This window comes from Pimephales promelas, chromosome 7 (genome assembly GCF_988280905.1).
Source record: "Pimephales promelas chromosome 7, fPimPro1.hap1.1, whole genome shotgun sequence".
NCBI lineage: Eukaryota > Metazoa > Chordata > Actinopteri > Cypriniformes > Leuciscidae > Pimephales > Pimephales promelas.
Window position 1 is genome coordinate 23,876,435 of NC_142775.1, and position 11,619 is coordinate 23,888,053.

The 11,619-nt window shown below is 46.4% G+C and overlaps 1 protein-coding gene across 9 annotated transcripts in view; it reads right to left on the minus strand.

The window, feature by feature from the left end:
* Positions 1-9,166, minus strand: part of lrch1 (leucine-rich repeats and calponin homology (CH) domain containing 1) — a 47,226-nt gene extending 38,060 nt beyond the window's left edge. For 5 of the 9 annotated variants that reach the window (XM_039655820.2, XM_089133229.1, XM_039655816.2 and 2 more), the window contains exon 1: positions 8,805-9,165. In XM_039655820.2, the coding sequence (XP_039511754.2) occupies positions 8,805-9,033 (229 nt within the window). In that variant the 5' untranslated portion in view covers positions 9,034-9,165. Of the gene's footprint in view, positions 1-8,804 lie in introns of all 9 variants that reach the window. The other 4 variants (XM_039655818.2, XM_039655815.2, XM_039655814.2 and 1 more) reach the window with 2 other exon arrangements.
* Positions 9,167-11,619: the final 2,453 nt, after the last annotated feature.

Sequence of the window (11,619 nt, forward strand, 5' to 3'; positions counted from 1 at the left end):
CCTCCCTTCCTCCAGAGACTACCGAGCGCTTGCTGTGGAGGCAGACAGGATTTTTCTCGCCAACCGGCAACAGTTTGTCCACGCACTGCTTCCACCCCCGCACGCGGCTGTTCCGTTTCCACCCGCAGCGGACGACCCAGACACCGCGGCTGCGGTGACGGCCCGCCGGCAGCGTGAAAACGGGTGGTGCTATTACCATTCAAGGTTTGGGGCCAAGGCCAAACAGTGTCGCCAACCTTGCAGTTTTGGAGCCCAGGGAAAAGCCAGGGCCGGCGCTCATTAGCAGCTATGGGCGCTGGCCGGGACTGCAAGCTGTTATTCATCACTGACACATTGTCCGGCCGGCGGTTGCTGGTCGATTCGGGGGCTCAGCGTAGCATCTTGCCGGCGAAGCTGGTGGACACAATGGCTGGCGGGCATGGCCCCCCAATGGATGCCGCCAACGGCACACCCATTCGTACATATGGCACAAGGTATGTGGAAGTGTGTTTCGGCGGGCGGCGTTTCGGCTGGGATTTCGTCATGGCTGCCGTGTCTACGTCGCTCCTGGGGGCGGATTTCCTCTGTGCTTACAGGCTGTTGGTGGACGTTACAAACCACCGCCTGATCGACGCCCTCTCTTTTGCTTCATACCCCTGTACACTGGGGGGGACGGGGGCACTTTGTCTGTCAAACACATTAGCCACAGGGGACCTGTACCAACGTCTTCTCGCTGAGTTCCCTGACATCACCACACCCACGTTTTCATCGGCGGTGGCTAAACACGGCGTGGAGCACTACATCACCACGGTGGGCCCACCAGTCTACGCACGAGCTCGGCGCCTCGACTCTGCCAAGCTCGCGATCGCCAGGGAGGAGTTTGCCACTATGGAGCACCTCGGCATCGTGCGCCGCTCCAACAGCCCGTGGGCTTCCCCCCTGCACATGGTGACAAAGTCCGATGGCAGTTGGCGTCCCTGTGGTGATTTCCGTCGCCTGAACAACGCTACAACCCCCGACCGGTACCCGGTGCCGCACATACAGGACTTTTCCGCCCACCTAGCCGGCACCACCATATTCTCAAAGGTGGACCTGGTGCGCGGTTACCATCAGGTGCCGGTCCACCCGCAGGATGTCCCCAAGACAGCGGTCATCACACCCTTTGGCCTTTTTGAATTCTTACGGATGCCTTTCGGCCTTAAAGGGGCAGCGCAAACGTTTCAGCGCCTTATGGACTCTGTGCTGAGAGACATGCCGTTTCTATTTGTCTATTTGGATGACATTCTCGTGGCCAGCGCGTCCGCAGACGACCACCTGACGCATCTCCGGCAGCTGTTTGGCAGGCTCAGTGAACATGGTCTCATCATCAACCCGGCCAAGTGTGAGTTTGGCCGGTCATCCATCACTTTCCTCGGCCATCACGTCACACCGCAAGGGGCCGTCCCCCTCCCGGCCAAGGTGGATGCCGTCGCCAATTTCTCTCGCCCACACACGGTAAAGTCCCTGCAGGAGTTTCTGGGTATGGTCAACTTCTACAACCGTTTCCTCCCCCATGCGGCTCAGCTCATGCGACCATTGTACGATGCCTTGCGTGGTGGGCGGGCGGCGGAAGTGTTGGATTGGTCCCCAGAGATGGTTTGTGCTTTTGATGCTGCCAAAACGGCGCTGGCCAATGCTGCTCTGCTAGCGCACCCATCTCCTACCGCCCCAGTGGCTCTGACTACGGACGCCTCGGACTACGCCGTTGGGGCAGTGTGTGAGCAGTGGGTGGGCGGAGCCTGGCAGCCGCTGGCCTTTTTCAGCAGGAAGCTCCGGGACAACGAGAGGAAATACAGCGCCTTCGACAGGGAGCTCCTGGGTCTTTTCCTCGCCACCCGTCATTTTCGTTTCCTGTTGGAGGGCCGGCGGTTCACGGCTTTCGTTGACCACAAGCCGCTGACGTTTGCTATGGCCAAGTCTTCAGAGCCATGGTCTGGTCGCCAGCAGCGTCAGCTCTCTGCCATATCTGAATATACCACCGACATTCAGCATGTGGCCGGTAAGGAAAACTTTGTGGCCGACTGTCTCTCCCGGGCGATCATTGGTTCCGTCCACTTGGGCCTTGACTACGCAGCTATGGCTGAGGATCAAACCGCGGACTCTGAGGTGCAAGCCTACAGGACGGCTCCCACAGCGCTGCTCATGGAGGATGTGGTGTTTGACACTGCCAACTCTACACTTCTCTGCGACGTCTCCACTGGACAACCGCGCCCCATGGTACCTGTTGGCTGGAGACGTAAGGTGTTTGACACTATACACGGTCTTTCCCACCCAGGGGTGAAGGCCTCGACCAAGCTGGTGGGGGCCAAGTTCGTCTGGCCAGGCCTGCGGAGGGACGTCAAGGCGTGGGCTGCTTCCTGTGTGGCGTGCCAGCGCGCAAAGGTGACTCGTCATACCAAGGCCCCTTTGGCAACCTTCAAAGTGCCGGAGAGGCGTTTTGATCATGTGAATGTGGACCTGGTGGGCCCACTTCCCCCCTCCCGTGGTTACTCCTACCTCCTCACCATGGTGGACAGGACCACCAGATGGCCGGAAGTGGTGCCCCTGGCCTCCACTACATCAGCTGAGGTGGCACGGGCGTTCATTATGGCTTGGGTGGCCCGTTTCGGTACGCCGTCTGACCTCTCCTCGGACCGAGGTCCGCAGTTTACGTCGGAGCTTTGGAATGCGGTCGCCGAGGTCCTGGGAGTGAAGGTCCACCGTACCACAGCCTATAACCCCCAGAGCAACGGACTTTGCGAGCGGTTCCATCGGGACATGAAGGCCGCGCTCAGGGCCAGCCTCACGGGTAGCGACTGGGCTGACCGCCTCCCATGGGTTATGCTTGGCCTTCGTTCTGCCCCCAAAGAGGATCTTCAAGCCTCATCGGCAGAGTTGGTGTACGGCCAGCCTCTGCGCGTCCCGGGGGAGTTTCTTCCAGATGCAACGGCCCCGTGGTCGGTTGACTCCCATCGTACTGTGTCTCGGGACATTGCCAACGCTTTTATTCCTCTTCCAACGTCGCACCATGGCCTCCCCCAGACCTACGTGCCCAAGGATTTACCGTCAGCCAAGTATGTGTTCATCCGCCACGACGGACATCGTACTCCACTGCGTCCCCCCTATGATGGGCCCTTCCGTGTCCTGACGGGAGGGTCTAAGAACTTTGTGGTGGATATGGGAGGTAGGCCTGAGAGGGTGGCTATAGACCGGCTCAAGCCTGCTCATGTGGATATTGGCGAACCCCTGCAGTTGGCCCTGCCCCCACGGCGGGGGCGCCCCCCTGCGGAGGCCTCGAACCAGGTACCTGCCCCGCCCCAAGCCCCTGGCCCCTCTTTGGTGAAGCGCAGCCGGTATGGCCGCCCGGTCCGCCCCCCTATGCGTTGACTTTTCTAAAGACTGTTCGGACCTGGACTGTTCTGTTTTGCACTGGTGAATAGCGCCCTATGTTCTGTTGGGGGTGCCCGTTTGTTTTGGACTTGTTTATGGGTGAATTCTGGGGGGGCCTGTGTGGTGACCCACAAATAACACTGCGAGACATTCACCTAAGAAATATACCTTTAAGAGAGGAGGAGGCAGTTGGTAGTTCCGGGGTGACGTTGTTGTGTCGATTTGACTGTTGTGTAGTTCTGTATTATTGAAGTGGAGAGTAAAGCTAACTCAACGCATTCCCATCTCCAGTCTACTTCTTTTTGCACTCCACAATATAAAGGTTCATGTGCTACCAAAGTAAATGTGTGTTGAAGTTAGTCTTGAACTATGAAACGATTCCCATAATGACTGAAGTAAAAACACAAATAAAACAAAGAAGTAAGCTAAAGGATAAGCATGACATGTGGCCAAATGTGTGAACTTGCTTGGCTATTCATGTGAGACCACATTTCCTGAAAATGCCCTCACAAAAAGTGTGTGTAAGACTGGAGACACACTGGTTGCATGGCGTAAGCGTCTCAGCTGCGTGGTGTGTCCATTTTTAAGTAGTCTATGGTAGGTGAACACATTCAATATTTTAAAGTCATTCTCTTCTTTCTGACAACAACGTTCTTTCCAACAGCTGGTTTAAGGACTGTCACACAGCATCTGATTTTACAGCAATGAAATTTATTCACAACCATCATTCAATGCTGTGACACTCTTACAAAACTACAGAAAATGGCGTAGGTTGGAAAGCCATACTACAAGGGTACGAAGCAAAAACCCTTCAGGACACAGATGCCCCCATTAAGTCACACACACACACAAGCACACACCAACACAAGTATATATATATATATATTTTTAAATCCTCATTAACAGGCCCCAATAGTGTTGGAACAGTAATGATTTAGATCGTAATACTTTATAAGGTTACATTTCTTTATGTTTGCAAATGCATCATTTAACGCAAAGCAAAATGAACCACAATTTTTACAGCATTTTTCTAGGTTAATGTTAATTTACACAGCTTGAAATCTTAACACAATATATGTAATAAAATCACAATAACCAAGGTTAATAAATGTTTTAAATATTTTTCATTGTTAGTTCATGATACTACTTGCTCCATTAATTAATGTTAACACACTGAACTTCACTGAAAAAAAGTGGCTCTCAACATTTTTAATTCGAGGACCCCCTATTGGTAAGACATTTTCACGAGTATTTCTATATTAATGACCACGCTTGTTTTCAAACATCACTTATTTTCTCTGTGACTCATTTACATATCTGTTAGGTGTTGTTTGCAGGTCTCAGAGACTCTGATACCAGAAAATAGAGAAGAGTCGATCCTTTGTGGCATGCATGTTTGCCTATCTTCCTTTCAGGTTCTATCAGTGAGTGTATGCATTTGAGTTTTGTAATGTGACAGGTTGTTGCCATGGTGCATTAGCAAACACTCTGAAAGGTGTTGATGTAACGCATCTTTAATGCATAATGTTTATCCAAAGTGTTGTTGCCCAGAGATAAGACAGACTCCAATATTTGGGGGTTGGAGAAGCCTATTTGTGTGTATAGTTGTGTGGGTTTTATCTCAGAATACACCTACCAAATATTAACATACATGTACCACAGAGAAAGACATTCGGATGTGAGATTATCTGCCAAAATGTTTTTCGGAGACTCCTCTCTATACTTCGATCCTATTAGCAGTTGTCACGCTAAAATTAAACCCTGACCATCCGCAACAAAATAAATGACTCAGAGAGCTTGTCAAAGAGAGGATTTGGGCTTGCATGCCCACATTTATGAAAATGCTATCATGTGGAAGAGGGTTTGTGTTGTGTGTGTGTCGTATAAGTTTGTGTTTCTGTGTATGTGTGTATCCCAAAAATTAATCAAATATGTGTGCATTGTGTAACAAGGTTAGTATGCATGTGTGTGAGCTCATGTGTAACATAATTGTGTGGGCTGACAGCAGAAAGAAGTAGGCGGTGAGAGAGAGAGAGCGCGATAGAGAAAAAGAAAGAGAGGGGGGATGGCTTCATCTAACATCATCTCTCACTTCTTCTACAGGATAGATGATCACAGGTAACATGTAGTGCATGTAGGTGTTTGCATGTGAAGAGGAGTGTGTGGATCACACGCCACCTCACATGCTGCAAAAAACAGACCAAACTGCATCTCGTTGTGAGTGGGCCTGTGCTGCCTTTCTAAACTACAGTGCATTCAGTTAGAGAACACAGAATGGATCTGTTAACTTCTTCTGATGCATGTGATCTGTGCCTTGCTATCAGTGGAACTGAACAATAGATCCCACGGTTCAGCTGGTTAACTCAGTCACATTTTGGGCAATTTTACTAGGGAGACGGTTAGCAATGGACAACCAATCGCGTACTTATTTGCGTGCTTTGTACGGTCACGGAAACACTGCACATTGTACATAAGCACAGTAAGTTCAGCGTTTGAGAGGAAAAAGTCAAACGCTGACAGAAAACACAACAATTTTAGTAAAGAAGAGACCGTTTCTATGCAGTCAATATAATGCCACATATGTTTGTCAAACATTATGACAGCTGTAAAAAAAAGCTTAGGAATATTTGCAGCACAATAAATGTCTTTACTGCCACTTTTGATCACTAGCTGAGTAAAATAATTTCTTTAAAAACAAATCTTACTAATCCCAAAACTTTTAATGCTACAAACGTAGGTCTCAACAACTTAATGAACAGTATTAAAGATAAATATATACAATTACACACACTACTGTGCATTTAAAACAGGTATTGAACAGTGTGATTTCACTTTCATTTGGGTTGGAATTTACAGAAAACTCCTTCTTGAAATGATAACTCCAATCACAACAAAAAACAACAGGCATCTTCTTCCCTATAAACAGAGCTCAAGGCCACAAAAACATTTAAAAAAGTACACATACGGTTTTATTAGCAGTGGAAAATACCCAACACCACCCGTGGAACTCTGTGAGGCTTTCTTCATGGAAAATTGTAGAGGGAGAGAGTATGTATAGCAACATGTCCCAGCTTGAAATATCTTGAATCAGTAAAAAAAACAAAACACACGTAACTTCTGAGGAATCCAGAGCTATGGGGAGAAATGGGAGCTGGCACAGTCAGGCAAAAGTCTTGAGGCCCTTTGAAACATATCTGAAATATCTACAAGGATGCAGAGTGACAGTAAATAATAGTTTTGCTAACTTCAGCGTTACTAATGGTAAGGATGATTTCATCTTTGTGAGCTGTGACACCATAAACAGCTCAAATGAGTTGCTGTTTAGTCACTTATTACCTTCCAAATTTCATAATGGACTGAAAGTATAATTTATTTCCTGCATTAAAGTACTTCAGAAGAGCTTCCAAGAATGCTAGGAATTTGCCATTTCCACGGTCTGCCCTTTCCTGTTTCCTATTTTAGCTGCTCTCCTGCCTCCGAGCTGAGGGGAGTGCAGAGGAATTCATGGGGAACGGAAGCAGACCTCCAGCTCAGCGAACATTCCCAACTGTCATCTTGACTTTTTTCCTCTGCCGTTCATGACTGCTGACCAAATCGTTCCAGTTAATGAACTGTTCTCCATACATTGACACGTTCAGTTTATTTTGAAGCACTCAATTCATTGCTTGGACCGAGTACTAGCCATTGGCTGCATCTGAAATCGCATACTCTCGAGTAGATAATGTTAAGTAGTTCAAGACTGCTAAAAGAGTATAACATGTTCTTCTATATAGTATGAATGCAATCTGGATATACTACTGTACATTCGCCATGTTCTCATTATCATGTGACCTACCAGCGTCAGTTGCATCACTTCACTGTCATTCACAAATCCTCTCCCGTGGCCTCATGGGATAGTACAGTGTCCATTATATTATGCACACATCAGAATCTCCCCGGAATGGGCATTCGGGTATACTTTTTGCCTCTTTTATGAGTACTGTAAATTTGGATATAGCCTACTACTTTAGTCACATACTGTTTTTCACCAACTATAGCCTAAAGAGATTTCAGATGCACCCACTGTGTTAATGAGACTCAAAGCGGCTCTTAAAGACAGCCGAACTGGCAATTAATCTGGTAAGGTCCTTATTGAAACTCTATATTTATTTAGACTATTATTGTGGTCTTTTTCTATGACCAGATAAAAATCATGCTTAGTAGTAAATAAATAAAGATACTTTTTTGAAATTGTCATTTGAGGGGAAACGCTGTGATGACGCTTAAAGTCGCAATGAAATGTGATAGATCTTTTCTTCCATATTGTGATATTGATATTGATTGTAAAATGTGTGTTGCATTTAAAAATGGAGGATTTGATTGGATCATTGAATCATTGTCATTTACTATTGCTGGGATCTCACGCTAGTAAACACGTCAACAGAGAATTGGGAGGGAGGCCCATGAATAATACAAATAATAATGATGTGCACAGAGAAATATATTTTACAAAATACTGCAATATTCAATAAAAATAAATACATTTTGATTTCGTGGTGACTTTAACAAATTGGTTAAGTGAAAGATTCACCACACAAAAAAAACAAAGTGATGTACCGTACAGAAATACCTGAGTGGATCATTTTGCTTAAGAGATTCAAAAGATTCGACTCAATGAGATCCCTACTTCAGACGCCTCGCAAAGATGCATAAGTAAGTAGACATCATCATAACAAGCAGAACACATAAAAGTAGCCTATCAAATCAAAGCATTCTTTATTTTTTAATTCAGGACATGCTTATAGGAAGCTCAAGTCTCTCGAGTCGAGTGTGTCCTCAATGACAACTTCAATAGGTTGAAAGTTGATTATTTACCCTATACAATTGTAAACAAAAGAGCCTAATCCCTTGATCCAATGACCATCAGTCTTCAGAGTTCTTACAAAACATAACCCACAAATGCATTCATTTTGGTATTGGTGGCTACTTTTCCCCAAACATGGAAATTTAGTCATGGGGATTCCCATAAGTGGAAGCTGGCCATAGTAGGAAATATAGTCAGTCCCGCGCGACAATAACAACATCCTCTCTACTTTCATCCCACACATCCTCAAAGCTATTTTCTGAGCGTTTGTAATGCATCTGCATAACTGAAGACGTGTCCCGCATCTTATCCCAGCCCAGGACTGTCCTGTCCGCAACAACATAGGCTACTCTGCATGCTGATGATGGACCGTTTCATCTGCTTTGTGTTTGGTAATATATGTATAATTCAAGTTTCTAACAGCCAACAACACATGTGTCAAAATCCGACAAGACATTCTGAGCAACATTCCTGTTTGAAACTAACGTTATATTTTCTAGGCTAGAGCAACTGACTGAGCAGGCGCGCGCGCGCACAACGCGATAAACACAAATAAAGCATCACTTCACTTTACCTGCTTCAACCGTATCCGTTAGGTCATAATTTGTTGCTGTCCGAGGGAATTCTTTCAGTTTTCTTGAGCTGAGGTTCATAAATCCAGAGTTCGCCGCATCCTCCAGAGCTCTCTCCAAGCCTCGGCTGAGAGGCAGGTTCGTGTTGGAGCCCTGTCCGCTCAGGTTCGTCTGTAATGCGGCAGAAGTCAGGTGCGAATGAGGACGGGGCTCCGATCCCAGCGTCGCCATAATCGCCCCGTCGGGAAAAAAAAAAAAGCTCGTCGAAAGGCTCTGCGATCGCTATATCCTAAAGAAAATGTCATGCGGTGGGTGAATTTCCTCCTAGTGCGTTATCTGCCTGCCCAAAACGCGTCTGCGCAGTTTGTTTATGAAACTGAGCTCGTGCCAATAACGTGTTTACTGGCCATGACTATAGCGCCATCTGCTGTACGTTCACAAATAGCATGCAATTGCAGATGAGAAAAACACTCTTAAAAATACGTCTGTAATGTAAATAGCCAGCGCAGTCTCATATCCCAAGACGTCACCATTTTACAAGATGTAAACAACACTGGTCCAGAAGCACTTCCTGTTTCCGTTAACACTACATAAAAGCTGGGATAAAATACAACCAACAGAACATTTAAAACTGAATCAAAAAGTTAAACAAACATCTTTACAATGTTTTCTTTACATGTGAAATAAAGAAAACAGTTGACAAAAAACAGAAAACAAAAATGGTCTATAACTAACGTCTTGGGACGTCTTGTGACCATAGCCTACGTCAACAGCCGCCTTTTTAGGGTAACCTTAAAGGAATAGTTCGCTTTGAAATTAATTTTTGATAGGTTTTAGCTTACCTCAAGGGCATCCAAGATGTAGGTGTCTTTGTTTCCACAGTATTTTCAATTTTGACATTTTTCAGTCAAACCGTTGTTGTCTATCAGTCATAAACTGGAGGCTAAGGGGGGTTCCACCAAAAAGCATGCACAGAGAAGTCAAAATTAAACATGATTTAATGACTCATAAATGTAAGTACATATTGATGGCCTAAGACACGAAACGAGCGGTTTTTGTCAGAAAACGAACAGTATTATATTGTTTTTACCTTGTGTAATCACAGTGACGTCCAAGTGATCTGAATCAGTTGTGCAATGTCCAACTGAACCGAACTGAATCAGTTCAATGTTATGCCGGAAGTGATCGCTTGCGTGTGACGTCACTCAATATTTACACGGAGATTTCTGAAGTTTTACCTTTTACTAAACATATTTAGATATACCGAAATCGTCTTCCATTGCGGTTTCCCGCATATCTAAATATGTGTAGTGAAAGGTAAAACTTCCAAAATCTCTGTATAAACAAAGAATGACGTAGGTGCGCAAGCGATCACTGACCTATGTCACGTTTGAGTTCACGTCAACGCAAGACTAGCAACACATGAAATGTTCTGCTAAGGTTTTGACTAATTGTTATAGCAGCACACAGCGCATCTTGTTCAAATTCTGATCGGCTCGAACAGAAACCCGCTAGACATACTGAAAAATATTCAAGCACTTCAAGAAATATAATTACTTTGACCCGTGATAGGCGATGCTAAACGGCTAACATTGCCAATGCCGACCGGCAGCATGAGCAAGTTGTCAAACTGAGAAAAAGCTATTTATGTAACACACACCACAACATAAAAGTACAAATAAATGTTTACCTGCTAAACAAAAAGTCAGCCGTGTCAGCATCGGTTTTCAGTCCCAGATCTCGCTGAAGCTTCCTCCAACGGTTAATGGTGTCCCCTATTTTTTTTTCCTACTTAGAGTCCGGTGTTACATTTTTTTTATCTCTGCAGACAGACAGACGAGCGAGCCAGACAGACAGACGAGTGAGCCAGACAGACAGACAAGCCAGACAGACAGACGAGCGAGCCAGACAGACGAGCCAGACAGACAGACGAGTGAGCCAGACAGACGAGCGAGCCAGACAGACAGACGAGCCAGACAGACGAGCGAGACAGACCAGACAGACGAGCGAGCCAGACAGACGAGCAAGCCAGACAGACAGACAGACGAGTGAGCCAGACAGACAGACGAGCGAGCCAGACAGACAGACGAGCGAGCCAGACAGACAGACGAGCGAGCCAGACAGACGAGCGAGCCAGACAGACAGACGAGCCAGACAGACAGACGAGCCAGACAGACAGACAGACGAGCCAGACAGACGAGCAAGACAGACCAGACAGACGAGCGAGCCAGACAGACGAGCAAGCCAGACAGACAGACAGACGAGTGAGCCAGACAGACAGACGAGCGAGCCAGACAGACAGACGAGCGAGCCAGACAGACAGACGAGCGAGCCAGACAGACAGACAGACGAGCCAGACAGAAGAGCCAGACAGACGAGCGAGACAGACCAGACAGACGAGCGAGCCAGACAGACGAGCGAAACAGACCAGAGAGCCAGACAGACGAGCGACACAGACCAGCCAGCCGTGCTGCTGTGTGGAGGAGGCGGGTCAGGTGCGGTTGGAGATGCGAGCGCCAGGCGAAGTTTCAAGTGGAGCTGGTGATTGGATAAGAGCAGTTGAGCAGCTGTCCAGCCAGACAGGTTCCATTGGTCAAGTTCCAATAGACTGAATGAATTTTTTTCATTCTTTTTTTTTTCTATTCATATTGTTAGGATTGTACTAAATTATATAACCATAACCAGCATATAAATAAGGATATTAATAATGAACAATCTTTGAAATTGTATACCCTAGCTTTAATATATATATTAAATATATTGGATATATACATTTCATATATATCATATTGGATATATACATATATATACATTTAA